Source organism: Paramisgurnus dabryanus, chromosome 13, assembly GCF_030506205.2.
Source record: "Paramisgurnus dabryanus chromosome 13, PD_genome_1.1, whole genome shotgun sequence".
In the NCBI taxonomy this organism is placed as follows: Eukaryota; Metazoa; Chordata; class Actinopteri; order Cypriniformes; family Cobitidae; genus Paramisgurnus; species Paramisgurnus dabryanus.
The window spans coordinates 17,143,776-17,162,896 of record NC_133349.1 but is presented as its reverse complement, the minus strand read 5'-3'; the positions used below and the strand labels follow the sequence as shown (position 1 = coordinate 17,162,896).

Here is a 19,121-nt window from a genome sequence, read left to right as displayed (position 1 = left end):
GCCCTACCTGGCCACCACCCACGTGATACAGGTAATAGATACCTGGCGGAGCGAAAGCCCTCCCCTCCTATTGCTGAGAAACAAGGACGTGGCATGGCACGCTGAAGAAAAGCACACATCCAACCTGATGTGAGGGAATTCAGGATCTGTTTATTGCTTTTTAACAGTAACTAATCCAATAAAACGCCATTAACACCTGCTTATACCTGCCATTGACGCTAATCAGTGAAACAAGACACATGAGGCTATAGGGATTTCAATGCCGTTTTAATACAGTCCTCTACAGAATTAAAAAAGGGAGTTTTGATAGAAAAAGAAGGACAGATAGACTTGTAATGCATTACATTACATTACAATATATTTATTAATACAGTATACATTTCTCATATAAAACAATAAAAAAGTTTAAGGACAGAATTAAACATAACAGAAACAAATAGCCTCTTTAAAATTCAGGTCGGCTAGTTTTGCTTGAGGACCCAGTTTTTATATGAAACTTCAACTGGATGTTTCCTCATTGCATGAATCAAATTCCAATATTTCTCCATTATTTCTTTTGTTTTATTGAAATAGGAAATGTTCTTTTAATACATTTTGTTTTATTAAAGTGATAGCATAAACTTTAAACATAAGTATGCAATTTATAGGATATATTAATAAGAAAAATAAATAAAATCACTTTAACTGTCACATCACTATAAGCACGTGTGCAGGGGTGAAACAAGTAACGAATGATCCAGATAGAGTACTGGAGTACTGACAGACTGTACAAATAACAATAAAAGTTATAAGCAAAATACACCTATATAATAACATATATATTAAAAAATTATAAATGGCAGTTGATTTTACACTATTATGGGGACTATTTGTATATTTGGTATAAAGTATGGAAACCTAACAATTAATATTAACAACAACAACACATAGTAAACAATTACAGCATGACTAATCCTGGCACACACATTCATCACCGGAAGTATTTCCTTTACCGGAAGTCCTAATGTGACCAAGAAAGATGGCGGGGGATTCCGCAATGGAGCTGCTCTTTTTAGATACGTTCAAGCATCAAAGTGCAGAGGTAAACTTGCCATTTATTTTATTTGACTCTATGTATTTGGAGTGCATGTTGCAGATACTATAAAACACAAAAGTTGTTGTCACGGCGATCGTTTAGTTTTCATTGTAACGCACTGTGCGCAGTAAACAGTAAGCTAGCTCATTAGCAAATGACTAACACCAAGGCGGTAATCATTCATAATAAAACATCTGACTGTCTAGTTATGGTAATTACCACATAGTTGTTTAAAGTACAATAAAACTGTGTACTTTAACTGGGTAACTATCGTACTTATTTTAAAGCAAACTGATTTATGTAGTTGCTATGTTTATTAAGTGGATGCACTGTTATGTTACTAGTAATTTGACGTATGTAGCATCTGTTTTTTTAAACAACATGGACAGATATTATTGTATTATTGTAACATATCAGCTGGTACTTGTTTAGCAGAGTTTCTATCGTCCCTGCTGCTCCAAGTTTATATGCGTATCCAATACTGACAACAGCTAACTGTCAATACTGCATGTGCACGTGACTGTATGTTAAATTGTTTAGATCTTACATTGGACACCACATGTCAAAGAGTATTTTTTTGTATTATTAGGATAGCGTTTAATATTTGAGATTTGATTCTTATATTTGATTTATACTGCTAACCGCTGACCAATTTCTCTATAAATAACTCTTTGACTGTACTTTGTAACGTGTGTGTGTGTGTGTGTGTGTGTGTGTGTGTGTGTGTGTACATATATACATATATTTAGACATAATGGTTTTTATACTGTACAAGTTGTATATTGTATCCCCTTCCCCTAATCCAACCCCTAAACCTGACCCTCACAGAAAATTGGCAGATGTTCAAAAAATAGCATTCTTTATGATTTATTTGCATGTTTACCTGTGCGGGTTGCAATTTAGGTCCCCACGGTCACAAAAGTACCCATGAATTGGTGTGCAATGTGCATTCAGGTTGAAGTCCCCACCGAGATGCACGTATATATATATTGCAAATGATGCTATGGCAGTTAAATGCTTGTAGAATGTGTATATTGGTGTTGGAGTATTGAGGATCAGCAGGGCTTTTGGGGCTTGTCAGTTATATCTTAGTTATTTGTCGTCATTGTGCTGAAATGTACTCAAATAGACAAATGCAACCCTGATATCAGATGGGGTGCGGATCTGACATCTCATGTTAATGTTAAAGGTATAGCGGAAGATTTTCACGAATTTTTGAAAAGAACCACCCCTCCACTTTAAAAAAAAATGCACGTGCCCAACACTCTACCTGCTCCAGAGAGGGAACGCCTATTATACCTGCCGAGTAGAAACTTCACTTAGCAAGCCCAACCTGTGCTTTTAGCGGACGCCAGCAGGTGAAATATTCTCCCAAAAACACTCTGATCTTGTTTGTTTCTTCAGAGGCCTTTCTCTTCTTGTCATACAATTCGTAGACACTTTTTCTCTTGCGATCCTCAGACAATTTGGAAAAAACCACGGTGAGACCATGAGCTTCAATGAATGGTTGAAACCGTAGCCCACCACACATATACACCTGAAAGTGCGCATGTGGAGAAAGCGAACCAAGGGACGAGCACGTACGGCGGCCTTACGTCAACATATCATCAGAATGATTGACAACTGAGATGACCAATAGTCTAGATGATCCACCCGGAAAAAGAAAATCTTGTAAACAAGGATCGGGTATATGTTTCTTAACAAACGTGTGTGTTCATAGACACGTCAAACAAAGCTTAGGTTACTTAACGGCAGACGTTCTGGAGTGCCCAAGTACTTTAAAAAGGAGGAACGTGGTGCGGTCACGTTTTCTGCGTAGTTTTAGATGGGAAATGTGAAGCACTTGAGCATCAGTGGCGTGGCTGCATAAGGGCCAGGGTGACAGTGGCCCACTCAGATTGACGGCTGGCCCACACTGTCAGAAGAGACACAAATTTTTTTTTGTGTAAAAGCCAAAGAAATTACGCATAAATGATGATAATCTCTTTAATAATGATCGATCAAATACGCAAAATTCAGAAATAAATAACTATTTATATAGAGTTTATCATTTGCCCGTGTTAACATGTACAGTACACCTTGCAAATATGTACATTCAAGCCATTTTAAACAATTTATATGCAAGAAGATGTTAAAGTGAGCTGTTTTTCATGAACACAGATGCGCACAAATACTCAAATACACAGACACTCATAATCGCAGACACTGAGACGTGCATTTTAAAAAACACGCAAACACAAAATCACGCCAAATTATCTCAGAATACCACAGTTTTGGCAAGTATTTTCATAAAAACAGTCACTTATGTCTTAAAGTGAACACAAACAGTTCAGAAAGAAATGTGTGCGTCAGTATATGGATCCATGCTTATTGGGTCTTAATAAGACAGAAATCTGTTAATGTGCGTTTCCATGCACAGAATAAGCAGATAACTATCAAAAATCTGCTTATTATAGAAAACTGTTTTCATGCGTTTACATGTGAATTAGTAAACCGGCTATGCAGAAAACTGCATTTACATGGGCCTTGTAGATTTGTCTGGTTTATCGCAGACAGTGACACCACCGCCTAAAGTACATAATGGTTGGTCAAAAAGCCGACGGCATATTTGTCTTAAGCTATACTTTTGTATCTCTTCTTGTGTCTGCAGAACCTGTAAATATATAACATCAGCTTTTATTTTCACAGTTTTTCTGCCACCTGCTTTAGTTGAGCGGAGACTTTTATGCGTTACTGTGCGCTTACTTCCTCGTGTGACGTTTATCTTTCACAAGTGGAGACATGCGCACATGAACAGAACTGTGGGAAAGCCGGTTGAGGTGTTTACATGCCATGGAAATCAGGGTAATGAGCAAAAAACTACCTGTGCCGATCGTTTTTTGCTTACGCCGTTTTTGGGCTTTCCTCGATAAAAGAAAACCGTTTTACGCATTTACATGACCCCACATTTTATCAGTTTTTAAGTATAATCAGCATAAGACTGTACATGTAAACGCAATCATTGTGTTAATCAAAAAAGAAAAGACAAAAGGAAAATCAATTTTATAGCTTTAAAAAGATTAATTGTATATAATTTATAAAATAAAGAAGACAGTGTTTTTATTTATTTGATCCCCATGGGATCGGCGCCTATGTTCGTGTTGTTTATTGTTGCATTTCCATCCATGAAACAACACACAGTTCACATTAGGGCTGGGTATTGGCAAGGGCCTCCCGATTAGGGGTGTCACGATTCTCCAAATCCTCGATTCGATTACATTTTCGATTCTAATGTCACGATTCGATTCTCGGTTTTTATTTTTTATTTTTTTTACAAAAAAAATGCTATGGCAAGCATTATTATTATTGTTATTATAGTTTCACATTAACATCCACATTGCGTGCTTTTCCTCGCATGGGCGTTTGTGGGCTTCACTTTACGTGAGAGAGAGAGGATTCCTTCTTGCACGCATATGGACTTAATGCGCGCGTCTTGGACTCCTCCTGGCATCTGAAATAAATCCTCTGAGAGTTTTTTTTCCCCGCTTGGCAAGCCGATAGGACGTGGCATGGGGGCGTGGCAGAATTGACGATCCCATTTTTTAATTCGATGTTCGAGGTTGTGACTTAATTTCGATCGATTTCGATTTAAAATCGAAATCGTGACACCCTTACTCCCGATACGATACGTATCATGATACAATACAATGTGTTGCGATACATTGCAATACATTTTCTTTTATTTTATTTAAAAAATGTAAAAAAAAAAAAAACTAGAGCTGAACACCTGCAGCTATTTGAAAGCTGCAGGTATTTTTACATTTTCTGCCATTTTCTCCTTCCCTCTAACTTCTGAGACATTGGCCGAATGGCTGTATATGGCAGACAACTGGACAGTGACAACTACAGCAGCGGCAGAAGAGGTTGTTTGACGCACACAGAGGATTTTTTTTGTTTTTAAATACCAATAGTAGAGATTGAAATATCGATACAGCTAACTATCATGATAGTTAGCTGTATCAATATTTTTGCACAGCCCTAGTTCGCATGAGAAACCTTATTGAGCTTATCTTTCCAGCCATGCTGAAAACACGTTCTGGTGGTGTACTGGAGTTGCAGATTGATATTTTTTCACAACCTTGAGTCATCGCTGATATCAGTTGCACCCCTTGCAAATAGCGTGTTAACTCAGAGTCTGCGCTCACACAAACTTGAAAACATCTCACTGGCAAGATTGTGACAACCCTAGTCATTTTATTGTCAGGCGCTGGTTTTTCATCTGAGAAGCATTTTTAAGAAACAAGCGCTAATGCACTGTATGGCAGCTGAACGGAACGATTTCTCAACCAAATATAAAGTTTTATCAGCCAATGTTAAAATTGATTCATTTTTTTTTTTTGAATATATATATATTTCGGCCGCAATAATATATATTTTTTTAGAGCTTTAAGTGGTATCTGTTCACATGTAACGGCTTCTTACTTGTTGTGTTCTGCAGAGTTTGTCTGGGTTGGGTGTGGGGGTGTGTTGTTGGTAAGCTAAGCGCTTTGTATTGTTGCACTGATTTGCCAACCCACAGGTGTATTCCAACAGCCCTGTAGAAACTGGTTGGACTCGCCCGGTGGACTGGTGACAGTTTGCTAACGAAAGAGCGAGTGTTCACCTCTCTGCCATTTTTAGATTTAATACAGTAGCTGAAAGAATGCTTTTGTGTTTTCAAATTCCATGAACCTTGGGAATCTTAATTCCAAGACTTTTAACGGTTGAATAAACTGTGTTTTTTGTATGTGTGCGTGTGTGTGAAGTCTCGCCGTTCCATCAGTATATAATAAACTTTTTTCATCTTGATAAGCTTCTCAATATTTTTCTGTGTCTGTCTTCTAACAAGTTGACAAACGTGGATGTTGTGCGGTTTCCGTATGGCGTCTTGATCACAGAAGTGCGGGTCATTCCCCCTGGCATCAAAGCACACAGCAACCTGTCCGACAGCAGAGCATTTGGGTGAGAACATACACACATAGTGCCTTACCCCAAGCAGTCGATTTATATTTAAAGGGATAGATCACCTAAAAAAATAAAAAGGGGGCCTTTCTTCCATGGAGCACAAATGAAGATGCTAAGTAGAATGTTGATGAATGACAGCCCCTTTGTATATAAAACAGAGCAATGTCAACATTATTCTCCCTCTGTGTTTTACAAAAAAGGCCGAAGGTGAAAATTTGATTGACGACTGAACTATAAAGAAATATATTTTTTAAAGAACTCTCCATTTAAAGGCTGACATACCTGAAATATTGCTAAGGAGTTTAATTACTTTACTTAATGATTAGTGTTTGTCAATGTCCACACTGCATTAAAGTGTCCAAGGAAGTTTTCAGTTGGCATGTTGTGACATGAACAGTCTCTCACCATGTTTACGTTTTGCCCAGTGCTTTTATAGTACACAATGAGATATATAAGTAAATGAGTAATGCTATGGTATCCTCAGATGAAATGGCTGGAGGACATTGAGGAAATTGAAAATGGTTTCTGTGGTCCCTATTGTTCCCTCTTTAAAAACAGATCCACCACACCCTTTATTCTCCGACCACTCTATACTTTTCCCATGATCTCATCCTTCATCTCATCTCCAAACCAAAGGTTTCATAATATTGTCTTGTGTATGTAATCATATTGTATATGTTTAAAAACAACTGCTTAAAGTGAGGGATTCATGATGACACATCACCAGCTAACTGATTTCTTGGGATATTTGTTTGTGCAGATATTGATGAGGTAAATGTAGTATTTAAGCTTGTGGTTATGGTTTAACAATGCCCCCTTGCTTTGTTTTGTTTCAGTGAGACATCCCCTCACGCATTCCAGTTGGACTTGTTCTTCAACAATGTGTCCAAGCCCAACGCCCCAGTGTTTGACAGGCTGGGCAGGTATTGATATGCTCACACACACACACCTGTGTTGGACAGGCTTAGCAAGAAATACAGTACACAGTTCACAGTTTTATACTTGCCTAGTTGAATAGTTGCATGCACGCTTTAAATTTTGCTCAGTTTAATAGATGCATGCAAGGTTTAAATGTTCAAAACACTGATGTTGGTGTTTGTTTCACACTAGCCTCGAGTATGATGAGAACAAATCAATCATCTTCAGACCCAATGGGAAGGTAAGAGACCTGCTCCATTACAGACCAGGATCGTATTTCTGTTATTGACCCAACCCCTTCAAATGAATTCCACACACAAACGGTTTCTTCAAGAATGCTGAAAGCAGATTTTCATTTCACTGTGTGTGTACTTGAGAACGTTGTCCCCTAATCTGAAATGTTTTTGCACATGCCTCTCTAATGACTAAAACTGTCAGCTTCTGCACTCACGTGTGTTATATGCAAATCTGTATTTTTGCGCCGCCCCTCTAGAGTTTTGGGTAGTTGAAGAAAAAAGAAAAATAACTATAGTTTGACATAAAGATCTGAGGATAAATTGTGTTTGAATACCTCCTTATATTAACCAGATTATATGACCCTGCTTGTGAAAGCCAAGCTAAAGATATTTTTATGATTTACTTTTTTCTAGTTGAAATCATAATTTAATGAACATTCTGTAAAAATATAACTTTGGTATCTTTATATTGACTGAGGAAGGTCATGTCAAAGATTGAAATTCATGTGAAACCACCAATGATTGAAATCAAATGATAATTAATTTGAGACTTTAGCCTGGATTTCTCAGTCACATGTAATAAAACATTAGAAATTAGTATAAAATCATATTTTACAGGGGACATTTTACAAGACTTTTTTCAAGATGTCAAATAAATCTTTGGTGTCCCCAGAGTACATTATGTGAAGTTCTAGCTCAAAATACCATATAGATCATTTGTTATAACATGTCAAAATTGCAACTTTGTAGGTGTAAGCAAAAATATGCAGTTTTTGGGTGTGTCCTTTAAAATGCAAATTAGTTGATCTCTGCACTAAATGGCAGTGCAGTGATTTGATAGTGCAGATTAAGGGGCGGTATTACAAGATCCCCTTCTGACATCACATGGGGAGCCAAATTTTAATGCCCTATTTTTTCACATGCTTGTAGAGAATGCTTTACCACAACAAAAAGTTACTGAGTTTATCTTTTTCACATTTTCTAGGTTAATAGAAGCACTGGGGAACCAATTATAGCACTTAAACATGAAAAAAGTCAGATTTTCATGATATGTCCCCTTTAAAATGTTTATCATGACCTTTGGCATTTCACATTGGGTGACACTCTCAAGTACACATTTACTGCTCATTACTTTGAAGAGAGCTGATCACCTGAGATTATAGTCTGCAGCTAAACGAAATAGTTAATTAAAAAACATTGTGACGTGGTTTTCCTGTTGATTATGTCGGTTTATTATTGAAGATCAACACAGATGGTTTAGTCCTGCGTGGATGGTATACATGCCTGACATTGGCAGTGTATGGTACCGCTGAGCGCCCGCACAGCCACGAGCGGGACTCTCCGCCCCCTCCTCCACCACCTCCCCAACAGCAACAGCCAGGATCCAAGAGAAACGTTAAGCACGGTCAGCATAAACACAGAGATATTTATACCAATTTATTTCCATGCTGTGTAATGGGTAAATTTAATGTGCATGTGTGTTACTTTCAGAGTGGGCCAGTGAGGAGCACTACAATGGAAGCCCACCCAGACCACAGCCCAGAGGGCCACGGACCCCACCAGGTCCTCCCCCTCCAGATGATGATGATGATGAAGAGGCTTTACCTGCACCTGGCCAATGTATGTTTGAAAGTGAATATATGTTTATATAAAGAACAAATATTCAGTGTGGTCTCATACTTTTGCACTACACTGTATATTCATAATTTTCTGGTTCTGATAGCATTGAACATTTGTATGTTTTTTTGTGCTGTAGGTCCAGTAAAGGAGGAGAACACAAAGCAGGGTGATGATTACCTGGAGCCTGTCTCACCTGAGCGAGGGTCTCTTCCTGCAGATGAGACGTACTCGGATGCAGAGCCGGAGGAGGATGAGGGCCCGGTTGTTGAGGAAGAAGATGAGGATCCACAGTCAGAGGGAAGTGTGGTGGAGGAGGATGAGGAGGAAGATGAAGAAGAGGTTGATGAGGAAATGGATATAGATGGAGAAGGTGAGTGGTTACCATGCAAAGAATAGTGTGTGTTTGTGTGTTTCCACATAAAGGATAGAAATGCAGTGAGTGTGAGATTTGTTTCTTTCCCATCTGTAGGTGATGATGGCTATGAGCAGATCTCCAGTGATGAGGAGGATTTGGAGACCAGCGCGTTCAAGCTTCCTGCGTTTGACCTGGACTACACAGCCGAGGACCTGGCCTCCTTACCAACCGTTCAATACGATCCGTACGAACGTGAACTCCGACCCCTCCAGCACTTCACCCCGCCGCACATCACACGCTATGAGGCAGAAGTGAAACGCCTCAAAACGGTAGACATCCAGGACCTCAGCTCCCCATGGGCGGAGTCAGCGGCTAAATTGTCTGAACTGTTAGAAGCCTGGGGGGAGGGACAGGGGGCGGAGCGAGGGGCAGGCTGGGTAACGGCATTGGAGGAAATCCCCGCCTTGCTTGTTAAAGGGCTGAGCTGCTTGTCCATCAAGGACCCTGATTTGCAACAGGACAAGTTAAAAAGACTGGTCGATTGGACCTGTGAAGCACTTAATTTGGACTCTGCACTGGCACAGCCCATAGCCCTGAACCTGCGCCAGCTCAAAGCTGGGACCAAACTGGCCGCTTCCTTGGCCGATTGTGGTAACCCGGCTGTTCGGGACCTGCTGGAGAAAGGGATTGTTGGCAGCCTGTTGGACTTGTTGTTCGCTGAACACGTTTCATCCACACTGAAACTCAACGTGCTACGTTCTCTCGACAGCATCATCAGTGAGCCGCAGGGCATTGAGACCCTGCTCAGAGACCGTCACCATGGCGATAAGGGAATAAGTGGGTACCAGCGTCTGCTGGAACTCTTTCTGTTGGACCAGACTGTACGTGTTGCTACAGCAGGTGCTGCCATTTTACATAAGGGACATTTTTATGAGATTCTGACTGACCTCCAAAAGACCGCAAACATCTGGGCTGACCGGCATCCGAGCGTAGGGGAGGTGGGTGAGAGAGAGGGTACAGAGAGCGAGAAGGAACGAGAAGAGAGAGACAGAGAAAGCACAGAGAGGGAAGTAGAGGGGGAAACTCAGGAAGTAGAGCGGGAAACCCCAATGGACATTGATACTTTGCTGGAATCTGTGTCTTTGTCAGAAGGTGACTTGGAAAGGCTGCAAGCTCTCCTGGAGGAACTGCTCCACCTGTTGGAGACAGCACCACACTGTATGGTACAACCTCCTGGAAAAGCTTTCCCAACCAGTGCCCGAATCACCGGGCCACCGGAAAGAGATGATCCCTATCCCACACTGTACAGGTCAGCACCAGATGGCTACACTACCCCAGTACATTTTTGTATTTTTCACTGTTCTTATTTCTGCTGGTCTTTAAAGGGACATTACACTTTTTTTGAAAAGAATGCTCATTTTCTCAAGCTTCCCTAGAGTTAAACATTTGATTCTTACTGTTTTGGAATCCATTCAGCTGATCTCCGGGTCTTTCACTAGCACTTTTAGCATAGCTTAGCACAATCCAACTGAATCTGATAAGTCCATTAGCATTACGCCTAAAAAAAATAACCAAAGAGTTTCAATATTTTTCCTATTTAAAACTTGACTCTTTTGTAGTTACATTGTGTACTTAGACCGACGGAAAATTAAAAGTTGCAATTTACTAGGCAGTTATGGCTAGGAAGGAACTATACTTTCATTCTGGCGTAATAATCAAGGACTTTGCTGCTGTAACATGGCTGCAGGTGGCGCAATGATATTACGCACTGCCCGAAAATAGTCTCCTGCCATTACTAAGGGGACTATTTTCGGCTGCTGCGTAATATCATTGCGCCTCCTGCGGCCATTGTTATGGCAGAAAAGTCCTTGATTATTATGCCAGAATGAGAGTATAGTTCCTAGCCGTATTTGCCTAGTAAATCGCAACTTTTAATTTTCCGTCAGTCTAAGCACACAATGTAACTACGGAAGAGTCAAATTTTAAATAGAAAAATATTGAAACTCTTTGGTTATTTTTTAGGCGCGATGCTAATGGACTAATCAGATTCAATGGATTATGCTAAGCTATGCTAAAAGTGCTAGCGCCAGACCCGGAGATCAGCTGAATGGATTCCAAAACGGTAAGAGTCAAATGTTTAACTCTTGTGTATTTTGAAAAAAGTTGAGTGTTTCTTTAAAAGATACATGTATAGCATCTCTTGAATGAATTTAATTTTTTTTACAGATACATGCACGCATGTCACTTTCTGGAATCTCTGGCAGTCGTTCTGTCATATCCGGCTACATGTGCCCATATCGGAGTCCTGCAGGCTGTCAGAGATCTAATGCGATTCCTGTCGCAGTCCCAGCAGGGTCTTCTCTTCCTCCTTAGCCAACATGAACCCACCAACCTGCTGCTTCGTCTCCTCACTCCCCTTACTCACTTGACTCCTTCCTCTCACCTGGCTCCACTGACACCTCTTTCAGAGGCTGAGGTTGAAGATGCTCCAGCAGTTGGTGAGGGGACAATCGAAGATGGGTTTTGGGTATGGCTCATGCAGACGTTACATGCTCTACAGGGTATAGCTGAGCTGAGCGGGGCTGAGCTGGAAGATGGCGATAACCCAGATGTACTGGCAACGCTTCATGCTTTGTATCTTATTAGCTTCACCACCACCGGCCGAAACGCTGTCACACATGCATTTAGCTTGGAAAATAACCTCAGCTGTCTGGTCAACCTGGTAGAACACCATGCCAAAGATGTGCAAGGGTGAGAATAACAGTAATAAACTTGTTTGTACTTATAAAATGGTGCAAAAACTAATACATAATTTTTTTTTGGGGGGGGGGGTGAAATGTTTCTTGTAGATAAACAGATGCTGATTTGTCAGTGCAAGCTGGCCAAATGCAAGGCACATAGTGAGTAAACATCTTCTTCTCTTGCAGGGAAGGCAAAGCAAGAAAATCTGTCACATATACTTATGCCTGCATGCTTGTGTTGCTGGTGGTGCAGACATCAAGTGATCTGCGAATGATGGAGCAGTACGCCGCTCCGCTTCTTGCCGTCTGCAAAGCTGATGAAAACAATGCTAAACTTCAAGGTGAGTCCGCTTCTTTTAGTTGTGCACCACACATTCACAAAACCCCAAAATTTAATTTGGTAAGCAGCAGGCTGTCAAGGTCTACAAGCGTTTTGTAAATCTGAGTGCTTTTAAATCTGAGTGCATTTGACCTCTGTAATTGAATGTCTTTCAGAGCTGTCTAAGTGGTTGGAGCCTCTCGAAAAATTACATTTTGATATCAGTGGCATCCCTACGCTTATTGACTACATAAAGCAGGTGAGGTTTTCTGCGTGCCCTTCCAGCCCCAGTATAGTAGGTATTGATCGAGACACTGATTGTCCTTTAGATTTTAAGAAGTCAAGTCCACACAACGCGGCTTCCTCTAAAAGCAGCACACACACAGCAAACACTTTAATTATACAAATGTAATGACAGAATCATATCCCACAGGGCCTGTTACTACATATGGTGTATAATATCTAACATTTGTTATGTTCTTCCATCAGAATCTGGAGCACTTGATGACGGCAGATGGGGTGGGACTAGTAGCTGCTTTCAGAGTCTTATGCCACATTTCCTGTCCTCCACCCACTGTGTCAGGTATATTCATGCATTAGATCAGGGCTCTCTATAGACTGAATGTACATTTAGACAACCCAATAACAAATACAAGTACCACCATTAACAAATGTATATCCTGAAATGACTCACTGTGTCTATGTAGGTCAGCAGAAGGACTTAAAGTGGAACCAGGCCATAATAGCCCTCTTCAGTGCAGAGGGAATGGACACTTTTATCAAAGTCCTCCAGAAGCTTACAGCACTGCTTCTGCTGCCATGGCGACTACACGGGCCGATGGGCCCGACGGCGCAGCGGCTCATGATGCTGTCTGTGGCCTCCTGCTCGCTCAGACTCATACGGGCCATGCTTACGGAGCTGCTGTGCGGAGGAACCTGCGAGTTCCGTGACGTGCGCGTGCCCTCTGTGTGCGTCATGCTCCACAAGATCCTCTGCTCCACCCCGACGACTGGCCGCTTGGATGCGGAGGAGCTGCGTATCCAGGGAGACGTGACGGAGACATTGTTGACATTCACGCATGCGGTTAGCAAGCAGGAGACCGGTTCGGAGGAGATGGTGGCAGGGAACAGCTGGTCTCTGATGCTGAAGGAAGTGTTGAACTCTATACTGGCCGCCCCTGAGAACATCTACAGCAGCCTCAGTCTGCTCTCTGAACTGCTGCCTCTCCCTCTACCAATGCAGACCACACAGGTAATGAATCCTGTGCAGGTACCTCTGTTTAACAGAGAGTGGCTCTGTATCAAACCCCAGTTAGCTGACAGCATTTTAGCAGGGTTCCCAAGGGTCCTTGAAATCCTTGAATGTTTGTGAATCTGGGGGGAAAGTGTAGATAAAGAAGTAGATAAAGGTCATTAAAAGTGCTTGAATCTAAGTTTTCTGGAAAAAAATCCATATTATTCCCTGTGTAGTGTAGGATAATATCATAATAATTCTAGACTTTTTAAGCACACATACTAAACTGTTCACTTTAAATGCTTATATCTTCTGTATGCGAATGTTGATTCATACCAAAATGCTTTTTTGTATAGTTGTGTTTGACACATGAAAGCGTCTCTGTCTGCGTATGTACATGTTGTACCCTGAGAAAGGAACGAGACGCTGCGTCTCCCTTGCCATACCTCCTCCATCCCTGTAACGCCGTCTGTGGCAATATTTCAGATAGCGATATACTTCCTGTCTCCTGCGTCACCCTGTCTTTATCGTTAAGCCTCACCATTGGTTCGAATTTGATTTGCACATTCAGACACACTTGGAGGCATCCCCAAAGTGTCACCGCAGTGATGCAGCGCCAGTTCCCTCGAAAGGGAACTGTAACAATGTATCTTAAAAGGTAACACAATGTAATCTTGCTCTCACTCGACTAAATGTGTCCCCACATTTAGTCCTTGAATTTGAGGGCATTGGACCTGGAAAATCCTTGAATTTGAAGTTAATTAAGGTGTGGGAACCCTGTTATAGGTGTCATATACATACCGTATTTTCCGGACTATAAGTCGTACTTTTTTCATAGTTTGGCGGGTCCTGTAACTTATAGTCAGGTGCGACTTATACATCAAATTTATTTCATATGAACCATGAGAAACAATAACCGTCTACAGCCGCGAGAGTCCGCTCTATGCTTCTTCTGTATTTATGTAATTCATTGCATTCAGGGATGCGGAATGACTTCGGGACCTTTTTGAACTTGATTTGTCTTGTCGTGTTAATTTAGCCTAATTCAGCCTCCCAGTTATGTTCTGTATGCTATTGTGCATTGTGTAAATAACTGTTTATGTTACTTTAACACGCACGGACACCTATTCAGCCTGCTGTTCTGTGCTATTGTTTAGTTGAATAAAGGGCTCGTTATAGATGTGCATAGGTCCTACGCCGTAGCCGCAACGTCGTCGTACGTGTTGATGTGCAAACATACGCGCGAACCGCTGTTAGGCAGTGTCCACGCGTGTAACCACAGTAGCAGCGCGACCGTCAATGAAGAAGCAGCTTGGCAAGTTAACCCACAAACGAAGAAGAAACAGCTACTTGTTGTGTATGATTTGAGAAAACCAGCAGTGATGGAAGTAAATAAACAGTGACTTTTTTTGCAGTTTGGAGTTAAATCACTCCTCAACTTGTCCCATCTTTGTTTTTACCATCCCAAACGGAAATACCTATGACGCCGTTTTTTTACCTGATGGGAGGGGTTCTGGTGGACCAATCACAGCGCTTGCGGTCCGCGTAGAACTGACGCACTGTTAAAAATTTTGCGAGGTGCACGTCAGGCTACACAGAGCTACGCACAGGCTACGGATAACCTACGCCGTAGCTACGATGTAGAGCTTACGCATGACTATAAATCGGGCTTTACTTGCCTTTCCAGACAAAATGTCTGTTCTTCGGCTTGGATTTTGTGAAATCATTTTCTAAATAAGCGTGACGTATAGTCCATATATGTTTTTTCCTCTTCAAAATGCATTTTTATAATCCGGAAAATACGGTAGTTTAAGCAGGCATGAAAATGCTCCAGGCTGCCAGCAACTAAATAATATGCTTTTCAGATAAGCCAATCCCAGAATGAATGGCAGCGAATTTGAAAATGATTGTGAACTGACTGTGAGTTAAGGAAAATGTCAGGTTTAACTATATAATATACTTTATTACTGAGAAGTCACTTGATTTATTAACAATGCCAGAAGGCATTTTTTTGTTTGTTGGTTTTCACAGCTATGTAGTATTGTTAGAGTGATTTATAATACGACCTAGTTTCAATATTATGCTCCTGTAGCTCATTGGTAGCAGCGCAAAAGCATCTTGGATCAATCCTAGGAAAGATAATAATAAAATGTAAATCTTGTAGAAAAAGATCTCCCAAATGCATAAATATATTATGCATTCATCCGAATTAATGAAGTTTATCCCAACAGTATCTTATTCTTCTCAAACTCTATCCATCTTTTAGGCACTATCAGTGCAGGACATCGGGGTTGCGATGAACACACGTAAGCTGTGGAGTGTGCACCTCCACGCTCAGGCTCGGGTCTTACAAGAAGTGTTGCAGTGCGTGTGCGTGAGCAGCTGTCCTCCAATTCTCTCCATGCTCCGCAGGGTGTGCGTGCAGCTCTGTGATCTCGCTGCGCCCACCGCAACGCTAGTGATGAAGACGTTGCTGGAGCAGCTGCAGGAGGAAATGCAACAGTAAGACACTTTTATTACATACTCGTACATAAAACTACGTTCATGTTTCAGTAAATCTTCAATGTTGTCTGTGTTCTGTTTAGGGAGGCATCTGGCTCGCGGTTGATGAGGGTACTGGCCCTTCTCGACTCGCTGGCGTCTCAGCGCGCCTGCAAGGCGGCATTGTTGTCCTTGCTGGCCGGATCTATGCGAAGCGAGGGACGGAGTGAGGGTAAAGCCGAGGACAAACAGCCAGACCTCATTCCTTCTTTCCTCGCAATGCTCATCCTACCAGCAGACGCCAGCTTGACGGTGCAGCAGAACGCCGAACTGACGGCTTCCGTAATTCAATCGCTGTGCGATCAGGACGTGTCACTGATCGTGAGTGGCTCGGGTGAGGCGTCAGTGTCCGAGGCAGAGCAGCTAGCCAATTCGCTTCCGACCAAAGACGTGATGGTGTGCATATGCGACGGAATGTTGGAAGTGTTGGGAAATGCGCACAGCAGCTACACGCTGCAGCTGACGTGCCTTAGGACTATGATGTTTCTTACAGAGCATGACTATGGTCTTTACCACTTGAAAAGGTGACGGTGAATTGATGTTTTTTAATTTACAGTAATTGGACGATGTTAAGCAGTGACTTAAACATTAACGTTTGCGTTTCAGCTCTCTGAAGAAACACAACTCGGCCGTTTCTTCTCTGATTCGCAGGGAAATTGCGTCCTTTAACAAAGAATCGGCTGAGCTTCTGTCTGCACTGTTTGACTTTTTGAGGCAGATCGTGAACAGTGATGCTATGGTAGGCTTATGAGAGAATTAATTTGCTGTCTTTTCTGCATTTTTGCTGGATGAAACAAACATCAACACTTTTACAAAGCCTATTTCTGCATGTTATTTATTTAAATGGTGTTGTGTGATAAAATTAAGCACATGTATATATTTGTTGTGCGATCACAGGATGAAGACATAGACAGTCGCTCTTTGGCACTCAGTGCAAGTGACATGAAACAGCTGCTGCAGTGGAAGGAGGACTCGGGGGAGCATTCAGTACCAGAGCTGGAGAAACATATCATGGTACACATGGCAAAGACACTACGGTTATGTATTGCAATGAATCTGTGACCTACAGCCTACTTGAAAGAAGAATTAATCTTGTCTTATGCTGTGCTGTTGCCCCTTGCGTACAGGAGCTCTGTAAAGAGGATGAGTCCTTGGAGACTCTGCTTGAGAACGTTACTGGACTGCGGCAGATTATCGAAAGCTCTGGAGACACCCCTGCTGGTACAGAGCCCGACACTGAACCCACTCTGCCACCACCAGAACCCCTCCAGACACAGTTCAACCACAGGTAACCGAGAGAGGAATATATGTGTTAATGTAGAAATACTAGATAATTTGTTTACTAGTCTTAATTCACTGGTTTCCTGTCTTCAGGACAGTTTATGTTCTCTCAGATGTTCTGGACGAGCAGCTAAAGGCACTGTGGTTCTCTCCATTCCAGTCGGATGATTTGGAGGCTGAAGTAGACATGGTGAGGAACTGCATGTGTAAATATGTAAGCTAAGAATAAAGTATTGCAAGCTGCAATTATTGTAAACATGTGTTGTAGGTCAAAGTAGACTTGGTTGCACTAGCCCAGCAATGTTGTCCAGACTTGGACCTGAAGGCGGAGTTAGAACGGTCATTTCTCAGTGAACCCACCTCCCCAGGGCATAGCAAATCAACCAAAGGCTTTAGACTTGGCAAGCACAAACACGAGACCTTCATCACATCCAGGTGCGCAATATGACATACTGAGATAAGCACACATTAAACAAAAAATAAAGTATTGTTGAGAACGCACAAAAGCTGTCTGTCTAGCTACAAATCAGTGCTTTTGTTTGCAGTGGGAAGTCCGATTATGTGGAGCCTGCCAAACGAGCGCACATCATGGCAGCCCCTCGAGGTCGGGGCCGTGGTGCATTTGGCCAGCTCTGTCGACCGCATGACATTTTCCGTCAGCGCAAGCAGAACACGAGTCGCCCTCCTTCCATGCATGTTGATGATTTCCTTGCTGCAGAATACAAGGATGTGGGCCCGCCTACTGGCCTGGCTCCACCCAAACGGCCACAAAAAGGAGGAGGAGCCAAGCCACCAACCAGGGGCTTGTTTGCTGGAGGAACCAGAGGGAGGGGCTTCCAGAGTCATACCCGCTTCTTCACTCCACCAGCCCCCAAGAGCGTTCTGCTTGCTGGTACAGGCACATTTGTTTCGACATGTACATTCTCTACCCCTTATATAAGTGGGTGATAAAACCAGTGACATGTAATTACAATTTGTTTGTGTTCTAGGTAACTACCCTCGCCGTGAGGGTGGGCGAGGCTCTGCCTGGAATACGCCTGTGACAGCTGTCACTCACAGAGGGACTTACAGTGAGCCTCGTGGAGGGCAAAGCAACTTCGCTCGACCATTACCCTCAAGACAACCACCTGCAGGTGTGCCTGCCTTCATACCTATTACTGTTAACCAATCCTATTCCTGGATCTACCTTTGCATGCAAATAATGTAATGTTGTTGGGGTGCCTCCTCAGAACAGGATTTGTGTAGGCTTTTGAAAAACCTATGTAGCGATAGTGCCACCTGCTGGATACTTGTAACACCAGCAACTTTTCTGATTAAAGCATGGAAGCGCTTGATAATAAACAACCGATTCCCCTCTCTCCTCAGGTGCATACCGATTGGCTCCTCGTGACAGAGCCACCAGAGGGAGGGGCGCTGGTCTGTCCTGGCTCAGTGGAGGTGGAGTCAATATCGGAGGAGGTGGTTTAAGTGGCGGTGGCCGTGGTCAAGGAAAGTTTAGCAGTGGAGGTGGGCGGGGCAGACATGTCCGCTCATTCACTCGATAAATGTTGCCATTAGCAAAACAGACTGCAGATAGCCATAAGGCTTTAAAGGACCAATCAGGATGTGGATTTGCAGTCTCTGTTGCAACCATTGGCTGATATTGTGTATATCATTGTCATGTTTTGTGTTTGTTTTTCTTGTTTGTTTTTTATATTATTAAATTCTTGTGACTATATGTATTTGAATATATTTTTATATACAGATTCCACAGAAAAGCATGTTTTAAAAACAATTTTATTATCAATCTCATGTCTCAGGTTTAAAATACAATGCATT

General features: G+C 42.0%; 1 protein-coding gene across 1 annotated transcript; it reads left to right on the top strand.

The window, feature by feature from the left end:
* The first annotated feature begins 991 nt into the window (after nucleotides 1–991).
* Nucleotides 992–19,020, top strand: virma (vir like m6A methyltransferase associated). Its single transcript, XM_065260844.1, has 23 exons — nucleotides 992–1,081; nucleotides 5,943–6,055; nucleotides 6,895–6,981; nucleotides 7,169–7,217; nucleotides 8,455–8,617; nucleotides 8,704–8,832; nucleotides 8,969–9,202; nucleotides 9,302–10,496; nucleotides 11,414–11,938; nucleotides 12,115–12,269; nucleotides 12,424–12,506; nucleotides 12,737–12,830; nucleotides 12,955–13,499; nucleotides 15,748–15,983; nucleotides 16,067–16,546; nucleotides 16,629–16,761; nucleotides 16,920–17,036; nucleotides 17,150–17,310; nucleotides 17,397–17,493; nucleotides 17,572–17,738; nucleotides 17,849–18,195; nucleotides 18,293–18,436; nucleotides 18,669–19,020. The coding sequence occupies exons 1-23, from the start codon at nucleotides 1,019–1,021 to the stop codon at nucleotides 18,845–18,847; spliced, it is 5,496 nt and encodes a 1,831-aa protein (XP_065116916.1). The 5' UTR covers nucleotides 992–1,018; the 3' UTR covers nucleotides 18,848–19,020.
* Nucleotides 19,021–19,121: the final 101 nt, after the last annotated feature.